General features: G+C 60.7%; 1 protein-coding gene across 3 annotated transcripts; it reads right to left on the bottom strand.

Moving 5' to 3' along the window:
• Nucleotides 1-4,624: 4,624 nt before the first annotated feature.
• DUSP9 (dual specificity phosphatase 9) lies at nucleotides 4,625-16,457 on the bottom strand. 3 transcript variants are annotated; one of them, XM_053201860.1, is made up of 5 exons: nucleotides 16,264-16,457; nucleotides 13,771-15,580; nucleotides 8,235-8,636; nucleotides 6,495-6,944; nucleotides 4,625-6,190 (listed from the first exon to the last, which is right to left on the bottom strand). In XM_053201860.1, the coding sequence occupies exons 3-5, from the start codon at nucleotides 8,599-8,601 to the stop codon at nucleotides 5,865-5,867; spliced, it is 1,143 nt and encodes a 380-aa protein (XP_053057835.1). In that variant the 5' UTR covers nucleotides 8,602-8,636; nucleotides 13,771-15,580; nucleotides 16,264-16,457; the 3' UTR covers nucleotides 4,625-5,864. The 3 variants fall into 3 exon arrangements, with proteins under 3 accessions (XP_053057835.1, XP_026909081.1, XP_053057834.1); XM_027053280.2 differs by having other exon boundaries at nucleotides 13,781-15,580; XM_053201859.1 differs by lacking the exons at nucleotides 13,771-15,580; nucleotides 16,264-16,457 and having other exon boundaries at nucleotides 8,235-8,764.
• Nucleotides 16,458-21,978: the final 5,521 nt, after the last annotated feature.

Genomic DNA, 21,978 nt, shown 5'->3' with positions numbered 1-21,978 from the left:
AAAGTCAGCCAATCAAAACAGACCCCGGTGAGTTCCAGCCTCTGGTCCAGCATGTAAGGAGCTTGGAAGTTGCCACTCCCTGCTATTAACAAGTAAAAAGCTGAAAAAAACAGAAATATCAACAATTCTTCTTAGATCCATCGGGGAAGTGAGGTCCCAGGGTGAACCATTTCTCCAAACGTTGGAGAGACAGACAGACACAGAGAACCACAGCTTCCTGGAGCCAAAACCCATGAGTGAGAAGAGTTCTGGGGTAGGAACACCTGAACTTGAACTGATGAATTGCTTCAGGCTCAGTGTGGACATATCTGAGAGTTAAAACAAATCCAGGGGTGGGGCGATCTTATGGAGGCTCCCACACTTCTATAAATTGTATCTCTGGGAGTCCTACCAGGTTCCCACAGCGGAGACTGGAGAAAAATGTCATGCTTCTGGTCCTGGGAGGGGGAAAGTAGACATGTTGAAATACACCAGATTTTGTGTTACACCCTTCTTACTAAGGTCTGCCCTCGAGACAAGCTATGGCGCCAGCTGTTGGGGTCGTGCCAGAGGCTAACAGAAGGCAAATACCCAAGCCCAGCCCCTCTAGCCATCCCAGCCCGCCCTAGAGGGCTTCCCAGCATAGGGGATTTGTGTTCACTCCTGCCAGGCGCTCTTGGGCAATACTCCCTCTGGACCACTTCCTTTAGAACTTTTGAACAATGTGTTTTTAAAACTTTGCTATTTTTATTTTATTTTTTTTATTTTTTTTTCAACGTTTATTTATTTCTGGGACACAGAGAGACAGAGCATGAACGGGCGAGGGGCAGAGAGAGAGGGAGACACAGAATCGGAAACAGGCTCCAGGCTCTGAGCCATCAGCCCAGAGCCCGACGCGGGGCTCGAACTCATGGACCGCGAGATCGTGACCTGGCTGAAGTCGGACGCTTAACCGACTGCGCCACCCAGGCGCCCCAAAACTTTGCTATTTTTATAGGGCCTTTGCAATGTAAGTAAAATCTGTGTGCAAACTAACCAAATGCAGCTTCAAGACAAATCCAGGAGCCGTGCCCCCAACCAGAGGACTGCCCCTTAGTCCCCCCAAGAGAAAAAAATTCTGGAGCATTAAGTACTCTATGCCTACATCCTTTATTTAATTGCTTAATTTATTTTTAACTTAAACCCAAGTTAGTTAACATCTAGTGTAATACTGATTTCAGGAGTAGAACTTAGTGACTCATCACTTACATATAACACCCAGTGCTCATCCCAACAAGTGTCCTCCTTAATGCCCATCACCCATCTAGCCCATCCCCCCACCCAAAACCCCTCCAGCAACTCTCAGTTTGTTCTCTGTATTTAAGAGTCTCTTATGGTTTGTCCTCTTCCCTCTTTTTATATTATTTTTGCTTCCCTTCCCTTACATTCATCTCTTTTTTCTTAAATGTTTATTTATTTTGAGAGAGAGAGAGCGAGAGCAGGGGAGGTGCAGAGAAAGGGAGAGAAAGAGAATCCCAAGCAGGATCCATGCCATCAGCACAGAGCCCCATGGGGGGCTCGAACCCACAAAGACCTGAGCAGAAACCAAGAGTCAGATGCTTTACCGATTGAGCCACCCAGGTGCCCCTATTTGTCTGTTTTGTATCTTAAATTCAACATATGAGTGAAGTCATATGATATTTGTCTTTCTCTGACTGACTCATTTCACTTAGCATAATACCCTCCAGTTCCATCCATGTAGTTGCAAATGGCAAGATTTCGTTCTTTTTGATTGCTGAGTAATATTCCATTGTGTGTGTGTGTGTGTGTGTGTGTGTGTGTGTGTGTGTTTGTGTGTGTATGCCACATCTTCTTTATCCATTCATCCATCAATGGACATTTGGGCTCTTTCCATACTTTGGCAATTGATGGTGCTGCTATAAACATGGGGGTGCATGTGCCCCTTTGAAACAGCACCCCTGTATTCCTTGGATAAATGCCTAGTAGTGCAATTGCTGGGTCGTAGGGTAGTTCTATTTTTAACTTTTTGAGGAACCTCCATGCTGTTTTCCAGAGAGGTGACACCAGTTTGCATTCCCACCAGCAGTGCAAGAGGGTCCCTCTTTCTCCACATCCTCACCAGCATCTGTTGTTGCCCGAGTTGTTAATGTTAGCCATTCTGACAGGTGTCAGGTGGTATCTCATTGTGGTTTTGGTTTGTATTTCCCTGATGATGAGTGATGTTGAACATCTTTTCATGTGTCTGTTAGCCATCTGGATGTCTTCTTTGGAAAAATGTCTATTCATATCTTCTGCCCATTTCTTCACTGGATTATTTGTGGGTTTTTTTGGTGTTGAGTTTTTAAAAAAAAATTTTTATGTTTATTTTTGAGAGAGAGAGAGAGACAGAGACAAAGCACGAGCAGGGGAGGGGCAGAAAGAGAGGGAGACACAGGATTGGAAGCAGGCTCCAGGCTCTGAGCTTCAGCACAGCGCCTGACATGGGGCTCGAACTCACCAACCATGAGATAATGACCTGAGCTGAAGTCAGCACTCAACTGACTAAGCCACCCAGGTGCCCCAGTGCTGAGTTTGTTAAGTTCTTTATAGATTTTGGATAGTAATCCTTTATCTGTTATGTCATTTGCAAGTACCTTCTCCCATTCTGTGGGTTGCCTTTTAGTTTTGCTGATTGTTTCCTTCACTGTGCAGAAGCTTTTTATCTTGATGAGGTCCCAATAGTTCATTTTTGCTTTTGTTTCCCTTGCCTCTGGAGACATGTCAAGTATGAAGTTGCTGCAGCTGAGGTCAAAGAGGTTCTTGCCTACTTTGTCCTCGAGAATTGTGATGACTTCCTGTCTTGTTTAGGTCTTTCATCCATTTTGAGTTTCTTTTTGTGTATGGCGTAAGAAAGTGGTCCAAGTCCATTCTTCTGCACGTCGCTGTCCAGTTTTCCCAGCACCACTTGCTGAAGAGACTGTCTTTATTCCATTGGATATTCTTTCCTGCTTTGTCAAAGATTCATTGGCCACATGTTTGTGGGTCCATTTCTGGGTTCTCTATTCTGTTCCATTGATCTGAGTGTCTGTTTTGTGCCAGCATCATACTGTCGTGATGATTACAGCTTTGTAATACAGCTTGGTGCTTGGGATTGTAATGCCTCCAGCTTTCGTTTTCTTTTTCAGGATCGCTTTGGTTATTCGGGGTCTGTTCTGGTTCCATACAAATTTTAGGATCGTTTGTTCTACCTCTGTGAAGAATGCTGGTGTTGTTTTTGATGTTATTTTGGTAGGGATTGCTATGCCTAGATCCTTTAAATTAAAATTTCAGCTTGTGGCTCTAAATTCTCAAGGGCAATATTTCCTTTGTCCCCTGCCTCCCACTTCTACCCAGGCCCAAGGTCAAAATAAACGAATATCCTCACCTCTTTTGGTGGGGTATATATAGTATATATATACATACATACATATATATATATATATATATACATACATATATATATATATATATATATATATAGGTCACCAATTGTAGTAGTTTTCTGCTGTTGCTGTGTCAAATTGCCACAAACTTAGTGGTTTTAAACAGCAAAACTTTATTATCTTACAGTTCTGGAGGTCAGAAATCCCAATGTAGATCTCACTGAGCTAAACTCAAGTTGTCAGCAGGGCTGGGTTCCTTCAGGAGACTCGAGGGAAGAATCTGTTGTTGTTTTGCCCTTCTCCAGCTTCTACAGGCTCGCAGCCCCTTTGTCCATTTTTGAGGCCAGCAATGTAGCCTCTCTCCCGTGTCTCTCTGGCTCTGACCCCTGTTTCCACTGTCGCATCTCCTGTCACTCCCCTGCGTCTGTCTTTCCTTTATAAAGATGCGTATGATGGCATTCGGGGCCACCCGGACATTCCAGGACAGCCTCCCCGTCTCAAGATCCTTGGCTTAATCCCATCTGCAATGTCCTTTTTGCCATGTAAGGTAACATATCCGCAGGGGCCCAGAGTTAGGACGTGGCCATCTTGGGGGGCTGGTATCCTGCGAAGCACGCATATTGACAGCATTGCCCTTCAAGAGTACTGGCTTTATATGGGGGCCCAGGCATCACCTCCTGGCTCCCATGGGTGGCGTCCGGATAGCCATAGAGAGAGGGTGTGCGAGGAGGAGGGTGGCCTGGGCTCCTGTTTCCTGGGTGTAGATGCCCCTGGGACAGGAGCTAACCCAGGAGCTGTCTCACTCCTCTGGACTCAAGGACCCTCATTGTTTCTGACCTTGGAGCCTTCCTCTTATTTTCCCAGCAGCTCGGCCGTTCATTCAAACGGTTTTAGGGGCTCTGGTGCAGGAGGGTTTCTCTGGACACATGGTCCACACTGTTCATGAAGTCTCCACTACGCCCCCTTGCCCTGTCCACAGCTCCAGACACCCAGCCCCATTGGGGTCTGTTGTTTAGTGCCCCCCCCCCCCCCCCGCCTCCGGGAAGTCGGCTCTGACTGGCAGTCATCTTTGGCTCGCTGCTGCTGAGTCCCAGTCCCTAGCGCGTGTGGCCCAGAGCCGAGGCTCGACGGGTCACGAGCGAATGGGCAGCTCGGCCGGAGGTTGGGCCACCTGGCCGAGTGGGCGCGGGATGGGAAATAGTGCCATGGGGGTGGGGTGGCGCTCAACTCCCCGACCAGCGCAGCACACGGCTCGGCGCTACCACCCCCTTATGCCGCCTCCTTCCCCACCTTCCCCCAAACCCTCCGGGGTGCTCTGGAAGCAGCTCTCTCTGTTCAGTATCTTACATAAACTGTTTATTCAAGAACAATTAAAGAAAGCAACTGTGGTGCGGATTCCCCGGGGTGAGATGGCCGGGCCGGGTGTGTAAGCAGGCTGGTGGTGTGCGTGTGTGAGCGCTGACACGCGGACGCGCGTGCGCGCCGCCCACGAAGGGCGTGGACTGCAATGAATGACTCTGTATAAGCCGCTTGGCCCCTTCCCCGCCCCCCCCCAAACCAACCGTGCCTATGTGGGGCCCACCGCAGCAAAATTCAGGCCTTCTTCTTCCCCTTCCCCGCCCCCAGCTCTTGCTCTGAGACCCCCATCTCCTCTGGCCGCGGTTGACCACCCTCAGTCACAAAGAGCTCCAGTGATCCCGTTAAGACATCTGGGGGAAGAGGGAAAAAAAGCATCTTTTCAAACGTCAAGTGGATAAACAGGGCGCCAGATGTGTGGCCAGGAACCCGCTCAGCAGCTCCCGGGCCAGCGCCCTCCCCTGCGGCGCCCGGCAAGGAGCCGCCCCGAGAGGGGCTGTCCGCATGGACGCTGGGCGGCCGGTGCACCTCCAAGCCTCAGCCCCGAGAGGCCCGAACCCTGGGCAGAGAAGCGGGGAGGTGACTACACCGGTGGTGAACCCTCCCCGTAAACAGCTGTCGGGGGACAGGGACGGACTGGGAGCGGGCCCCTGCAGCACATGAGGTGGCCAGTGCAGGGGCCCGCCCTTCTGAAGGGGGAAGCCACCGGAAGTCTCAAGGCCCAGGAATAGGCAGCCGCTTGGAATGGTCCCTTGGAATGGGAACCCCCCCAACCCAACCCCCCCCCCCCGAGAGAAAAAAGTAACAGTCGCAGAAGAGGCAGGTTCTGGAGCGTGATTCCGCCCCGAAAGCGGTGCGGGTCAGGCTGGTGGCCCCGGGCCCTGCTTATAGGCACATTTAATAGGACTCCTGTGGATGGTTCAAGTGGGTAGGACAGGTCTCTCCCCGAGGCCACCCTGGAGGGGCTCCTGGCTCCAGCCTCTTCCCCACAGCCTTCCCATGAGGTATTATGCTCTTCCCCCTCCCCAACTCGCTGCCTCCCTCTTCTGCCTCCCCCCAGCTCCCCCCCGCCCCACCCCCGCACATGGGTGGTCAGGGGCACCCATGGGGGGGGGGTGGAACGGCGCCCTATGTGGGGTCCAGCTCAAAGACACCATCACTGGTGGGGGTGGTGAAGAAGGACGGTGGGTCGGAGGCGGCCGACTCCTGCCCCCCGCTGCTGCGTTCACGGGCACGCCTCTCCTCCAGCCGCAGGCTCCGCTCGAAGTCTAGCAGCTGCCCCATGAAGTTGAAGTTGGGTGAGATATTAGACTTCTTCCTCTTGACCAGGTCGTAGGCATCGTTGAGTGAGAGGTGGCGCTTCTGCATGAGGTAGGCCACAGTGACGGTGACAGAGCGGCTGACGCCTGCCAGGCAGTGAACGAGCACCCCGCAGTTCTGCGACAAGGCCTCATCTAGATGGGGGCAGAGTGGGGGTCAGTGTGACCTGTGGGCCCCGCTCCGCCGTCTTGGAACCGAGTGGCTCTGGCCGGTTTGGCCTGGGAGCCCTGTCCTGCCTGAGGAGTCCAGGGGCTTTCGCTGGTGGCCTCTGGGAGCTGGTGCCGGCACTGCCCGCCCCCAGAAGCGCCGCTCCGGTTTTGGGCTCTGCGGACGGCAGCCAAGTGCATCATGGGGCCCTCATGGGGGAGTGAGAGAGGCCAGGACCCAGGCCTGGGGGGGCAGGGGGCAGGGGGGCAGAGGGGGGCCGAGCAGACTCACCAATGAACGCGATGGCCTCAGGAAAGAACTGGGACAGGTTCTGGCTCCAGTGGTCGGAGATGGGGATCTGTTTGTAGTGAAACTCGCCGTTCTTCTCGAAGACGTTAGGCAGGTTGGGGGTGACGTTGAGGATGTAGCGGATGCCCAGCTTGGCCAAGCTCTCCACGTTGGCCGAATCCCGGGCACTGCCCAGGTAGAGGTTGGGCAGGATCTGGACAGGGAAGGATGGCAGCAGCCCCCCTGGGGGCGGCGTGGCACCCTCTGAATCCAGGCCACAGCTCATGGAGTCGCGGTCAGGCTCAGATTCCGCATCAGAGTAGTCCGAGCCCAGGCACAGGCCGCCCAGCCCCACCACTGGGCTGGGCACTGGGGCTGTGCTTGGGCCACCCTGGCTGCTGAGGCTGGTCTCACACAGGTGGGGGCACTCTGCCTGGAATCTGCTGAAGCCACCTGGGAGGGGAGAGGAGGACCGTCCTGTCGATTCGGCCACCTGGGCAGCCAAGCACCCCTGGCTGGGGATACAACTCCGACACCCGAGGGGGCTTGCAGAGGTCCCCAAAGGGAACTCAACAGTCAGCAACCTGGGGCGCCTGGGTGGCTTGGTCGGTTAAGCGTAGGACTTCGGCTTGGTCATGATCTCACGGTCAGTGAGTTCGAGCCCCGCGTCGGGCTCTGTGCTGACAGCTCAGAGCCTGGAGCCTGCTACGGATTCTGCGTCTCCTATCTCTCTGCCCCTCCACTACTCATGCTCTGCCTCTCTCTCTCTCTCTCTTTCTCTCTCTCAAAAATAGATAAACATTTTTAAAAATTGTAAAAAGAGGAAAGGTTCAGATGTGAGTTCTGTCCCTGGGTGCTTCCCCCATCCAGCTCAAGCAGGAGCACCCCAAGAGGCAGGAGCCTGAGAGCGAGCACATCATTCCACCTGGGTCGATTCAAAGTCCCAAGAAGTGAGCATCTCCTTCGTGTATGGATAACTATTTTCCTGGGCTAGGTGTGGGGCCTGGACATCTGACGCTTTATAGGTTTCTGTGTCCCCGTGCATTCAGAATGGAGCAAGGGACAACAGTGCAATGACCCGCCTTGATGGGGAAGTGGGGAGCTGGCTCTGCAGGCTCCTGGGAACCCTGTCCCTACCCTGGGCCTCTGGGTGTGTGTTTGGCTCGTCAAGGAGCCAACAGGCCTGTATCAGCCTATCCCTTTCCGTCCCCCAGCCCGTGGCTATGATGGGACGGGTCTCTGCCTCCTCCTACCTTCACTGCTTCTCTCTCTCTCTCTCTCTCTCTTTCTCCCCCCCCCTTCCCCATTCCGGAGCCTTTGCAGAGCGGGGATTTGTCCTCTTGTGCCCCTGCCTCCTTTGCCCCCGGCAGAGCAGCTGCGGGGGTGGGGTGGGGGTGGTGACGTCCTCCCGGGAGATTGGGAGTCCGCACTTGGTACTCTATTGTTGAGCGTCCCCTGAGGCAGGGCTGGGCAGGGCAGGGCAGGGCAGCCCAATTCTCCCCATTTTCCAGACTCAGAAACTGGGGCTCTCCAGGGCGAAGGGCTTGCCCCAGGTCTTTCTCAGGGGAGAGGGGATCTCAGCTCCACTTTAGGTAAAACAAGGCTGGGCTTGCCCAGGGACAAATGCTTTAGGAACCTTCCCGCCCCCCCCCCCCCCGTCCCCCGGGAAGCTGTGGCCCTGCGAGCCCCCGGGGGCCCGGGGCCCTTCCCAGGCCGGTGCCCCGCGCCAGCGCCCGCACGTACCCTGGAGGTAGTATGCCAGGTAGCCTTCCTCGCGCAGCTTCTGCAGCAGGGTGCCGAGCACCGAGTCGGCCTCCCACTCGTCGGCGTCCGCCTCCCCGCGCCGGTGCCGGCCCCCGCCCTGGTCGTACAGGAGCACCGGGGCGGGCGGGGGCGGCTGCAGCGGCGGCCCGGGCAGCAGCGCGCGAACCGACAGGGCCCCCCGCCGCAGGCGGCGCAGCAGCAGCGCGGGCAGGGCCACGCTCAGCGCCCCGCCGATGCGCGCCGACTCGTACAGCTCGCGGCTTCTGCAGTCGAGGAGCAGCAGCCGAGGCCGCGGGGGCGACAGCTCCCGCCGCAGCCACAGGCACGAACGGCCCAGACCCTCCATGGGCTCGCGGCTCCCGGCCCGTCCGCCCGCCGGCGCTGCGGAGAGAGGGGCAGGCGCGCGGCGTGAGCTCGCATCCCCCGCGCCCGGCCGCCAAGGGGCCGAGACGTGAAGCCCACCCCGCATGCCCAAGGCGGGCGCCGAGAGCCCCGCAGGGACGCCCCTGCACACCCCCTTCCCGCGGCTCTCGCTTGGCCTGCCCGCAATCGCTCCCCAAGTTCAAGCTTCCGACTTTGGGGGTGTGTGTGCCGGCAGAGGCGGCCGGGGGAGTAGAGGTGGCGCCGAAGGGATGGGCCAGAGCTGGCCTCCTCGGAGCTGACCCGGCCCCAGTGGCGCCCGGGAGGAGGAAACGGGAGGCAAGAGACCTGGAGCGTGATCGCGCGGCGGGCTGCGCGCGGGCTGCGCGCGGCGGGCAGACGTCCGAGCCGAGGCCAGCGCGCGACGCGGGGCTCGGTTCCCCCGGTAGGGCGTCCCCGGGCCCGGCCTCCGGGGAAGAGGGCGGGGTGGCAAAGCAGGCGCGCACGTGGACGCTGAGTCCCGCGCAGCTCTCCAACCGGCAGCTTCCTGGCGGCGGGACCCAGCTTCCACCTTGGAAGCAGCTGCCTTTGGACGTGCAGTTGCTGTTTGGAGGGGCGGGACAGCGGGGGCGGGCTCAGGGGGGCCGGCGAGCCAACGGGTGCCAGCGAAGCAGTCGGGTGGGCCCCCAAGTGGCGCGCTGAGCGGGGGCTCGCACCGAAGCGGGACCGGGCCGGGGCAGAGGCCAAGGGCAGGTCAGGGGCCCAGCAGGTGACCAGCCTCAGTTCTTCTGCCCAGCTGGAAGCAGGGGGGAGGGACAGGGATAAGAGCCCAGTGCCCCTGCCCCAGAAGCTGCCGCCCAGCCCTACTCACTCGTTGACCCTGGACCATCACGTCCACTGACTGGACTTTAGTGACCCCATCTCTCTAATGGGCTCATCACAGCCAGCACCTCGAGCTACTGTGGGATGCCACTGAAATCATGGAGGGGAGGAGGAAGCCAGACCAGAAACCCATTGCTGTCTTCTGGCCCAGAACTCTGCCCAAGGGCTAGGAGGACAAATGACAGCTTCTGGGCACCCCCTCCCCCCCAATAGCTTCCCTCACACATGGCCTTAGCCAGCCAGGAGCCCTGAGTCCCCAGTCCCTAACTGAGGTGCTCTGCTCTTAACCACGTCACTGTCCCAGGAATCATCCCTGGCTTCTCCCTCTGCCTCCTCCCTGGTCAAGAGCCAAGTAGTTGCGACTTAAATTCATCTCTTACACCTGTACTCTGCCCTCTGCTCCCCGCAGTGAGGGCTCGCGCTGGCCAACTCTTGACCAGGTCCCCGTCACAGCCTCCAAAGCCCTCTCTCCCTGCTTCCACATCATTTGTTCATCAGAGGCCAGTGGCCTCCATACCTTCCATGGACACAGGATGATGAACAGGCAGGACACACAGGGTCCCTGCTCGCTCGGCACTCCCAACTTAGCCGCACAGGTCAGTAATAGGGAGACTGAACGCGATAACGCGGGGTGTGGTAAGTGTCCCTTCCCTGCTTAAAACCCATCAAAAGCAAACACCAGAGTTGAAGGAAAATGTACAGCAGGTAAGATAAAGCTCATACAAATTAATCAAAAGGTTAAGGCTCCAATAAATGTGCAAGGAACCAGAAAAGACCGTGCGAGGAAAGAAATGCAACCTTTGGGGGAAGAAGTTTCGACCTCAGGTATGGAGGGAAGGCAAACAAAACAAAACAAAACAAAACAAAACAAAACAAAACAAGGTGACGGTGGAAAACAAGGTAACACTTCCCACCTAGTACATTGGTAAAATGTTCTTAAAGTGAATACACCCAGTGCTGCTCTTATCTGCATGGCCCTTCTGGAAATTAGTTTGGTAACAGGCATCCAAAGCTAGGAAGAAATCCACACCCTCTGGCCGCTGCTCTGAATCTATCCCGAGGAACTAACTAAAAGAAGGCAGAACTATGCACACAGGGTGGGCACCACAAGATGTGCAACTAAGGCGGGAAGGACACAAAAGCATTGGAGGGCGGACGTTTCGGATAATTAAGTTCAGTGCCACCTACGAAGTCTCCTCTGTTCATCAGAGCCATAGAAGAAGATGAGACAACTCAGGAAGGAATACTAGGGACAGGACAGGTTGTTGGGAGCCGGGCCCTCAAAGGGGCCGCCATTGTCCCCCCCCCCCCTTCCCTCCTCCCTTCCTGGCCCAGCAGGGCTGCCTGGGACTCTTCTCTGGCTACAGCCCACGGTGTCCTGGCCTCTGGGAGTCCAGGGATCCAGGGGTCTTAGGGAGCTGGGCCGTGCCCTCCTGCTCCCCAGCCCAGGCCTCCGTCCTCTGTAGCCTGTTCAGATTCTGCTCCTTTTCCAGACCCCACCCCCCACCGCCCTCCCAAGGCACCCTCCTCTGAGCAGCCTTCCTGTAGCCTCCTTGGTCTGTGCTCTAGGCCTCAGGTCCCTGACGCTGCAATGTCTGGGAGCTGCTGCAGATTCGGAGGCTGCGGCCAGAGCGGGACCCACGCGCACTAACCCCCCCCCCCCCCCCCCCCGTGGTATCGCCTGCTCCAGGGCAGGGACTCTGTCTTCTGTCCTGTCCTTTTCCTCACATCCTAGCTCCCAGAGGCAGAGGTGGGCTGCCACCTGGACTTGGGCCTCAAGCCTCGGGGCTCCCTCCGGCCCGCTGCAGCTGGGGAAGGAACTCTGGGGCAGGCCTGGTTGAAACCGCCAAGGACTTCTGCAGTGTGCCCGCCTGGAGTGCCTGGCTTGGCCGAGTTGTGGGCGGTGGCAATGCTGGACAGGGAGGTGGAGGGGTGCGGGGCGGCCAGGCCCCCTGTCCTGGGGAGTCAGTGTGGCTGGAGAGAGGATGGCCGGCCCCTTAAGGGGTAGGAGCTCCTGAGGTGCCCAGGCATGCTTTCTAGAGAGGGATACCTGGAGGAGGCGAGGGGAGCCTGTCTGGGAAGAGGAGGGTGGGGGCGGCCTGGGGCGTGGGAGGGAGGCAACTTCAGCACCGGTGAAGGGAGAGGAAACTTGGCTCCAAGAAACTCTCCCGGAGCGGGGCTGTGCCGGAGCCTGTGGCTCCCAGCGCCTGACGAGGGGCTCCCCTGCGCGCCTGGCGCTGGACTGCTGCGGGCAAGCCCACCCATCGGGTGAAAAGGATCAGGAGGAGGGGCCGTGTTCAATCTCGCAAGTGAGTACTCAGTGCCCGGCGCCAGCAGCGCCCGCTGCGCCAGCCGCAGGACAAACTGGAACCTGTTGCCATCTCCGCACTGCGGGGCTGAACGCAGCCAAGCCCCCCCCCCCCCCCGCCCCGCCCCCAGCGACCCTGGCCGGCCCGCCCGCACTCGGGGTTCCCCGTAGCACCTGCTCTGGGCGCCGGCCCCGCCCCGCGGGCTGGGAGCGTGCTGGGCTGGGGGAGGCAGCGCCGTGCGCCCGGCCTCGCGGAGGCCCGCACGGCGGGTGGAGCCAGGCCGCGCGCTCGCCGCAGGGTGGGAGCTGAGCCTGCCGCCCCGGTCCCGCCGGGCGTCCCCGGCCTCCGCCCGACCCGGCCGGTGCCCCTCGGAGGCGGCGGGGACGCGGCGGCCCGTAGGCCCCGCGCGCGCCGTGTGCGCCCTCTGGTCTTCCGGAGCCTCTGGAGAGCGGCGCCCCGCCTCGCCCGCCACCCCTCACCCCGAAATGCACGGTTCTCTCCGGGCCGAATGGCAGGATTTCGGCTGTCGCGGCCCAGTCACATGGCCAGGAGGAGCACAACTCCCAGCGACAGCGTTCCTGCCAAATCCAGTGTCTTTTCCACCAAATCCACTTTCCGCCGGGGATGGCTTTCTGCTTTTCCTGGTCGGTGTTCTCGCTGGACTGGGAGTTCCTCCAAGGCAGGAGCGGGCCCCAAGCTGGCCCCAGCCCCCAGCGCAGGGCTTGGCGTGTGCCCGGCGCTCCCGGAAGAAATGCTTGTTAACAAAGAAGTCGTGAATGAATGAAACCAATTGTTGCATGAGGAAGCCCTGGGGGGTGCTGGTCGTGCTGTTTCTCCCCGCGGGTCACCCCCCCCCCCACACACACACACCACGGACACGCACAGGCACACATGCACGCCCAGCCCTGCCCTCACGGCACATCCGGAGAGGCACACACACTGTGTCGGACTCCCGTCCTCCTGGAGCCGACCTACTACGTGCCTGTTCGGCAACTGGCGTTCCTTTGGTTCCAGATGGGCTGCCTCCATTTCGGTGCCCGCCTCTCCCTTCCTCCTCCCCCAGCCCACATCTAAGTATGGTACCTTGCACCCCAAGTGCCTGCTTTATCTCTTAGGGAAGAGGCCAGGCCAGTCGCTGGGGAGACTCAAGGTCTGTTTAGGGAGGCACCTGGCAGGGACGCGAAGACTGCTGCAGCCTCTAGAGCCCGCGTGCCAGGTGTCAGGGGTGGCGGTGGGAGGGCCTCGGGGACGTGCTGGGGGTGTGGGGGGCTATCTGCGATGGGGCCGGGGAGCGTAAATCCAGCAGGCATGCGTACGTGCTGGGGTGTGTGTGAGCGTGCACGCTGGGGATGCTAGGGGTGTGTGCCTGGGGAATGGGCCCGGTGTGGGTGTGGGGTGTGGGGAGCCGGCTGCTGGGGCATGAGTTAGTTCTGGGGCTTCACTCAGGGGTAGGTGGGTGGCAGCAGTGTCTCTGGGCTGGGAACGTGGGTGGAGTGTCTGTAATGAGCATATGGGGAGTTGGAGATGGTGGTGGCACCGTGAAGGGAGCTATGTTAGTGCAGATATGGCAGGGATGGATTGTGTGTGTGTGTGTGTGTGTGTGTGTGTGTCCGTGCGCACGCGCGCGCCTGGGTGTGTACTGGCTCTGGGATGGGTGCTAGCCTGAGTTGGGGGCAGCGCTGGCTGGTGGGCTAGGGGCTGCTGCTGTGCTCACTGCAGGGACTAGGTCTGCGGTGCGTGGTTGATGCGCGCGCGTGCAGAGGACAGGGAGGTGCACGGGCGGGATGCGGGGGGTGTGCGGTGACAGGATCGAGTGGGTCTCACAGGGGCGCGTGCGTCGGCCCCGTGGGCTACGCTTTGGCAAGACTTTGGGGTGCAGGGTGGAGGAGCTCACGTCGGAGGGGGCGGCCGGGCTGGGTGGGGGTGGGGTGGGTGGGTGCCGGGGAGCCGCGTGCTCCGCTCACCTCCGCTCACCTCCGCTCACCCCGGATCCGCTCGGCTTCCAGCGCCGGCTACGCGCGTCGCGGCCGGGAAGTTTCCGAAGCCCAGGCGGCGGGAAGCGCCACCGCCGCTGCCGCCGAGCGTCACCGGAGCCTCAGGCGGCGGCCTCGCCTGAAGCCGAGGGGCCGCCGCCGCCGCCGCCGCCGCTGCGGAGGGAAACTCCAAATCCCGCCTCCGCCGCCGCCTCCTCCCTTCCCGTCGCCGTCTTCTCCGCCCCCTGCCCAGGAGGGGCGATGTCGCCGGCGGCGCGCAGGGAGGGAGAGGGGAGGGACCGCGCGGCCTGCCCGGCGTCTCCCTCCACCTCCCCCGCCCCCGCCCGCCTTCCTCCCACCTGCGAGACTGTCCGCTCTGCCCGCCGCGGACCCTCTGCGCGGGAGGCTCGCGGCATGGGGTCCGCGGGCTCAGGGCGCGGGAGTGGGGTGGGGAGACCCGACCCAGGCTGGACCTGGGCTGGGGGAGGGTTGCCCCGAAGACTCCGTGCTGGCGCCTCTGCTTCCAGCGAGGGAAGCGAAGGGGCCCGTGGAGGACCGGGCACAGCTAGACCCCTGGGGCCACCTCCTACTGCCACGCGGGAGAGGGCATGAGGTCCGTCTGACTACTACAAATCCCCGCCCCCAGCTCCCAGGTCCCTCCGCACTGTCTTCTCCCTTTCTCGTGTATCAGATTCTGGCTAATAATAATAGCGTTTGAGCCTCAGTGCCTGGAAGGGGTGGAGCCAGGACGTTGGGGGAGGGCCTGAGAGGGGGCCTTGTCACCAGACCCACTTTGCTTTCTTCGGCACCAAAGGCCATAAGCATCTCCATCGAGGACCTCATTTTGTCCTTACGCCAGTCTGGGAGTCAGAGGGGATCTGGCTAGGGAAACTGAGGCACTGGTTTCCTGGTGTCACACGGCGACATGGTGGTGGAGCCCCACCGGGTTCAGAAGCCCCAGCTGAGTGTGAACGAGGACACTCAGTGGATTCTCTGCCCCGCTCACTGCTGTGGGGAGGAGGAGGCGGGGAGGAGCACAGAGGGGCTCCCACGTGAGTCATGGGTGAGTTGGCCCCCCCTGGAATGGGGCACAAGGGATGCTGAAAAGCGGCATGATTGCTGTGGGCTGCTGTAGACCAGCTTCTGGCAGGGTCTCCCGTGCCTCTGCTCAGGGAGATCAGAGTGAGGCGAGGCGAGGCCAGGCTGGGGCGACATCCAGAGGGAGGCAGGCAGGGCTGGGATGCCAGCAGCTCCATGGATGAGGGGGCAGCCAAGGGAGGCCTGGCTGCCTGGCTCCTGTCTGCAGCACTGCTGAATTCCCCTGAGTCATTTCCTGGAAAAGAGAGGAGAGGGGCAGCTTTGTCTCTGCTGCCTCAGTTTCCTCATCTGTACAGCTGGGGGGAGGGGAGGACCTCATGGTCTCCCAGGGCCCTCTGGGACTGGCCTCACTGCAGTCTGGACCCATGAGACGGGGCGCGCAGAGCCCAGCTGCTGCCGCTCTGGCAGACCCGCCTTGCCCTTTGACCCCTTCCAGCCTCAGCGGGACGCTCACTCTCCCAGCCCACCCCCTGCTCTGGCCCCTGGGCCTTCCTAGGTTGTATCTCCTGGAAGGTGCATCCGGCAGGCCCAGGGAACCCCAGAGCCAGGCTGGCACTTTCTTCTCCCCTTCGGCGTCAGGGCTCCGGGGGCCAGTGTGGAGCCAAAAGGCCATAACAGCACCTGACAGGTCAGCAAACCAGGCTGTGCGGGGGGAGGGGGCCCTGCTGCTCCGACCCTGTGCTTCTCCGACCGGCCGCATGTGCTGAAAACACATGGAGACCACAAAAGATAAGGCTCTGTTTCCTGCCCCCAACGCCGCCCCCCTGCCCCCCACCCAGGGCCCTGTCCCGGCCCAAGGCACTCAGTCAGCCCCCCAGCAAAGACTTGGTGAGCTGACTCAGAGGACTTTCTGGAAAGGTTGGATAACCAGTCCCCACCTCCCCACCGCCATGCCATGCTTAAGTGACTCAGGGCCCAACAGGCTGGAGGAGGAACATTTGGATCGAATGCTGCTGTCCCCCACCCCTGCAGAGCTCCCACCCCAGCCCTGCCACGGGGCCTCTGCTCTCCAGGCCACAAGGCCCACCCAGTGCTGGAAGAGGAGAAGGCAGAAATGGCCAGACCAGGCCGGGGACTTAGCGAGCGAGGCCTGACTCCATACCCTGTTGAGGAATAAAATGCGAATCCTTCTGGAAGAGGACTTGAGTACCAGGCCAATTGTGTTGGAACCGAGGTTGTTCTGAAGACGCAGCTGGGCCTCCCTCTCCAAAGCCGCCCAGCCCGCATGCTCACTCCTGTCCCTTCCCGACAGGACGGGAATCTCAGCCGAGTTGCCGGGCAGCCCCCAAGACTCTCTGTCCTCAGCACCCCCGCCCCCTTTGCCACCAGAACCCGGAGGCACACGGCAGCTCTGCTGCTCTGGGCCTCGGGCGAAGACAGCCGTACCTGTTAAGCCCGTTTTCCAGGTCCCGATTCCGGGCCGCTTTCCAGGCAAGCAAAGTTTGAGGAGAGGCCCTACCTCCCGTGGGCCTGGCACGGAGATCCTGCTCCCGTCTGGGGCACCCTGGCACGTGGGCACACCACACCTGAGGCTTTATTTCTGGGCACCCACGGGGTGCTACCCGAAGCCGTTACCCCCGTGACACCGCCCACCCCGCTCCCAGCCCCCAGGCCACCATCACTGTCCCTCCGGTCACTCCACGGCTGGGTGCCGCGGTTCGCCCTGCCCCCTCCCCCCACGTGAGGTGCTGTAGCCAGCATCTTCTAGGCGCGTCGTGCTACCGGCTGCCATGCCTTCGGAGCGTCCTAGACCCTGTTCTGGAGCACCCCACTTGCCTGTGGCGGCTCCCAACAGGGCCAGGTCCAGACATTTTAAACCAAATGCACATCCCGGGGTCTGCACTTGCAGCTGAGGTGACAGGAGGGAGCCACACGAGAGGAGGGACAGGAGAAGCACGCAGCGATTGATTTCTGAGCGGCCGTGACCTCGGGAGCCATTAACACCCCCATTCTGGGAGGGCTCAGGTTCAGGTTCAATAACCCGGTTATAAACCCCCTCCGGCCAGCTGTGCGGGCTCCCTCTCCTTGTCTTGTCCTCCCGAGAAGCAGTGCGCGTGTCTGGATATACATTACAGATGATATAATCCTTTTACCGGGAGAGAGCCGGACGCCCACACCCATCGGCTGGACGGGCAAAGGGAGGTGAGTGGGGAAGAGGAGGGAGGGCGGGCAGCCCCTCCAGCCCCCATGCTACGGAAGGGGAGGAGACAGAAGCAGGTGGCTTCCTGGCTTGTCCCAGGCAAGTTGAGGGCTGAATGGGGCAGAAGAGAGGGGAGCCAGAATGGCCGGGGAGATTGGGGGTACCCAGAGCCTGCAGGCAGTTGCTCCCCTGCTGTAGACCCCCGTCCACCGGCTGAGCTGCGGAAGGTCTCTGAGCGGCCCACCTGCCTTTCCGGCTGCGTGTCTCCACGTCCTGACCGGAACGTGCCTCTCGAGTTGGAGCATCTCATCCTGGGAAAGAAGACAATATATAGAACAGGAAGTGAGGCCAGGCCCAGGCTGCTGCTCATTCTGACCCTTTGCCCTGGCTCAGATGTCTGCGGGGGTGGGGAGGGGATTCGTGAGGGCGCTGTGTGTCCCCACCTGCGACCGTGCTCCTCAGGGGTCTGCCCCCTTCGGTCACGGGATTGAGAACAAAGTCTGGCTCCTTCTCCGCTGTGTCCCCCGCGTCCCCTCTCAACACTGCAGGGCCCAGGCTGGGCCCTGTTGGCTCCTTGCACCCAGACCAAGACCGGACACCCCGCTGGCCGGGTCAGGTGCCGCTCTGGGGTCAGGGGGCACCGAGCACTGCTCTGCTCCTCTCCGTGGAGAGACGAGGACGAGGACCCCGGCCAGGCTGCAGCCTCCATAGAGGGGACTGCTTGGGCCCTGGGGGCTTGGGTCTGGTCCCAGTCATTCTTGGCTGGAGGGGGTGGAATATGGCCAGCTACCCGGCCAGAGCAAGGAAGGAGGCAGCTCTTGGTTGCAGAGGGACCCTGGAAAGGTGTCCGCGCGGTCCGAATTGGCAGAGAACCGACTGCGGAGAGGGCCTGGTAGGACGGTTGAATCCAGGCCAGCCCCACCAGGGTAGAGCCCGAGGCTGTGGCTCCAGGGTGACAAAGACGGGCCTGTAGATGAAGGCCTTTGCCTCTATCACCCTTTCTTGGCCCTGCCCCCATCCCCCACACAGCCCCCCGGCTCTCGCTGCCCCCTCCCCACTTTCCTGCTTTAGAGGTTCGCCACAAGGAAGGCTCGGGATATTTCTGCCAGCTCTATGGGGATTTTTCCTGTCTAAATTTAGAGAGCAGCTCTTACCCCGCAGTACCTGCTTCCCACATTGGTGACTGATTTGCATCCTGCGAACGCGCCCCAGCGGAGAGGAGAGTGTGAAGGTGTGGTGCCATGTGACCACCTCCCCTCGGGGCTGGTCCCTGGGCTGCGAGAGGGGGAAGGAGAGGGAGGGGAGGGCCAGGAAGCCGGAGGGATGGTTCATATCCACGGAGAGGCGGGAAGGGGATGGCCCAGGCCTCGCGCTCAGAGTCCGGCAGGCACACGGCCCGGCCCCGCACGGTGACCCTCTGGGTGGGGCACAGTGATGCGTCCCTGAGCCCCTTGCAGGCCCGCGGAGGCTACAGTAACATCCTCAGAGCCATCTCCGTCTGTCCCTGTGTGCTTCCGCGGTGCAAAGAGTCTGCGCTCCGTGCCGGCCGCCTCCCGCAGGGGCGCACAGAAGGACCTCAGCCGCGACGCCCAGCGGGCGGCGAGCTGCCAGCCCGGCCCTCTCCTCCCTACCCCGTTGCCAGCAACATGTCACCACCGCAGGGAGAAAGGATGGGGACCGTGGGGGCTCTGGGAGTCAGGGTTCAGCCCCGGCTGCTCTGGGGTCCCGTTTGCCTCTGCCGTCACCAACCTGGAGCAGTGGCCTGAGCCTTCCAGCAGTGCAAGCGTCTCTTCAGTGGACCCCCGCTCTGGGGCCGCTGTCGGCAACCACCAGCCTAACCCCGGACCCGCTGTGTCAACCTGGAAGACAGCTCTCGGGACCTGCCGTCGCAGAGCTGGCCAGAGCCACAGGGACTGTGACGGCGGCCTCAGCCTCCCTGGGGCACTCCTGGCTCGAGCTGCCTGTTCTCTGTAGCCACAGAGGAGAACGGGGGTGTCGAGGATCGGGTCCCCAAGGATATAAGCCTAGGAGGACTTCCCAATCGTCAGAGCAAACTTCCTGTGCTCCGCTCCCGGTGGCAGCCCCATCCACCATGGCCTGCCCAGACAGGCTCTGTGGATTGCGAGGGATAGAATTATCCAGAAGTTGTCTTCAGGAAGGGGGACCTGTGGTGCCCAGAATGCCGTATCCTTCTTAGCCGAGCCTACCCTTCCCCCATGGCTCCCGCCCCTGTACCCTGCGGCCAGCGCTGGCCCCTGGAACCCCTGGCACCAGCCCCACCTCTGCCCAAGCCCCTCACCAGCCCTCAAGATCCTCCCATGACGTCCATGCGTCCATGCCTTCAGAATGCAGACACTCCCGCGGCTCGGCTCTCCTCTGACCTCTGGCCTGTGGGGGCTGCTCCTTCTGCCCCCCACCCCCACCTCACAGAGCTCCAGGCCGGCAGGCATCACTTTGCTTTGCTTCCCAAGACCGTGGTCCCCAGTTGTCAGTTCAAGCCCCGTGTTGGCCTCTGCCGACTGTGAAGCCTACTTCAGAGAAAAAACAAGGCACCGAGAGTGCGGCTCCTGGACATGACGCGACCACCCTCCCGTCAGAGTCCAGGGCCTCCAAGGTTTTCCTCCTCAGCCCTCAGCGCCTGGTTACAGGTCCACTCTTGGGGCCCTGACTCTGGGCTCATGGCCTCTTCCCCGCCACGCCAGCCCTCATCCTCAGAATGGCCCAGCTGAGCCTCTGCTCGTCACTGCTTCTCTGGTGGCCCCGTCTACACTCGGACACGCACTGTCAGCCTGTACATCTACTTGCTCCTGGCCAGCCTCCTTCCCACAGCTCCCGGTGGCCACTCCTGACCAGTACGTCTCCTGGAGCCCAGCTCCGGCCTGTCCCTCCCGGCAGGCACCTTTGCCACCCACATCATCAAGCCCTTTCCGACGGGTCAGGTGAGAGCTGCCTGGACTTCCGGCCCTTCCCCGGTCAAAGCCGCCAGGAGCCATGGCCCCAGTCACCTGGCATCCAAGCTTGGAGGAGGCGGAGTCCCCTTCCTGTCCCTCAGGCGCCCCGTCTCCTGGGCCCCTGGCCTCTGCCCTGCCGTGCTGCGTGCTCAGCTGCCCTCTTCGGTCTTGCTCTTCGTCACCCCCTCCTCTGTCCCCCGCTCCCGGTCTTCTCCACACCGTTCCGGCCATCTCTCCCAAGCTCCACAGCCCCCATTCTGCCCTACGTGTTCCTGCCCGTGACCTCAGTTCCTCTCCTGGGTGATGACTGTGACGTCAGGGTCTCTTGGGGGCCACACCCACAGTTCCAACTGGCAACTGGCCCCGGCCGCCTGTCTTCCCCACGACCCCACAAGGGACTCACTGTCTCCGCTCCCTCTCGCTCCACCGCCCCTCACAGTTTCTGATGACTTTACCACTTAAAGAGCTCGCAGGTGCATCACCCCTTGTCCCTGGCCGGGCTCTGCCCTCTCCTCACTCTCAGAAGCCTCCAGGCTCTGTTCTCCCACCCAGCCCTTGTGTGGCAGGTGCAGCAATTGTCCCCTCCTCCAGCGCCCTTCAGTGGGCCCGAGTGGCCTCGAGGACAATGTGCACATGACACAGCCCATGGGCTTCCCTAGCCCCCAGTTCACTACTGGTGGTGGCCAGAATGCACCAGGACGTCTTGGGTGGCTTTGCCTCATCCTCTGAGACTGAGCACCGCCTCCTGCACTAAGGAGGCAGGTCCCTCTGCCTTATTCTAAATAAGCTCACGTTCCGAGGTTCCGGGTGGACCTATGTTATGTGGGTCCACCCTGCCGCCCACTATGTCATGCCCTGTGTCCCCGATTCGTGTCTGGCCCACGGGCAAGATACATTGCCGCCATCCTGCCATCCCCCAGAGACTTCACCTGCCACGCGCACTGCCCGTAGGTCCCCATCTGCCCAGCGGGGGCGTTCTGTCTTCGCTGGGACCACCTGGCCCAGGCCATCTGTGTTCTCCCAGCCCTGGACCACTGTGGTCTGTGGCCAAGGAGCCACCTCTTGAGTCGAGAGAATGTTTGGAGGAGAGGGGTCCCATCACGGTGGTAGTTGTCTCCAGTGCTCTGTACCCGGCATGGCTCTGAGATGGGGCTCGGGCACTGTGCGTGGACTCCAGGAGCAGGCGACTCCAAGAGCTTGGCTGGAGTGGCCACATGACTTCAACAGGAGCCCCAGAGCCTCCTAATTAAGAAACAGAAGAACCAGGGCGCCTGGGGGACTCAGCCGGTTTAGCCTCCGACCACTGATTTTGGCTCAGGTCATGATGTTACAGTTTGTGAGTTCCAGCCCCACGCCGGGCTCTGCACTGGCAGAGTGGAGCCTGCTTGGGATCCTCTCTCTCGTTCCCTCTCAAAATAAATAAATAAATAAACATTAAAAAAAAGAAGAAGAAGAAACAGAGAAGCAAAGCTGGCAACCCAGGAGGGGACAGGGAGATGTGGGGATCACCGCGGGCCGCCCCCAACCTGGCTGCTGGGGACGCAGACGACGGGGCTTTGGTCTTTTTGCTTTTCTTTGGGAGTTGCGTCTCTGGCTTGCCCCGGAGGAAGGAGTATTGGAAAGAGCCACCGCAGTCAGGGTTTCCCCTCACTGGCCTGGGAACACCGTGGGTCCCTTCACTGTCCCCATCCTGGGAATCCCCGCGCGCTGCCGTTTTGGCACAAACCCTGAACGCGGGTCGAGGCGCGGGGAGCAGACACCTTAGGCTTGACGAAGTGATCGCCGGGACCCCTCGATGGCGGCCCGGGACGTGACCCAGTCACGTCGACCAGCCCTACGGAACGCGCTCGGCGCCCTGGGCGCGCTCGGCGCCCTGGGCGCATAGGATGGCGAACGGCCTGGGCACGTGCCTCCCGGGCCACGTTCGTGCCTCCTCCCGCCCCGCCCGGTCCAGGGGACCTTCCCTGACTCCCGTCCCCTCAACGGGCTTCAGCTCTGCTCTTCCTGGAA

Source organism: Acinonyx jubatus, chromosome X, assembly GCF_027475565.1.
Source record: "Acinonyx jubatus isolate Ajub_Pintada_27869175 chromosome X, VMU_Ajub_asm_v1.0, whole genome shotgun sequence".
NCBI classification, from domain to species: Eukaryota; Metazoa; Chordata; class Mammalia; order Carnivora; family Felidae; genus Acinonyx; species Acinonyx jubatus.
The sequence above is the reverse complement of the archived record's forward strand: the minus strand, read 5'-3'. Positions and strand labels throughout refer to the sequence as shown.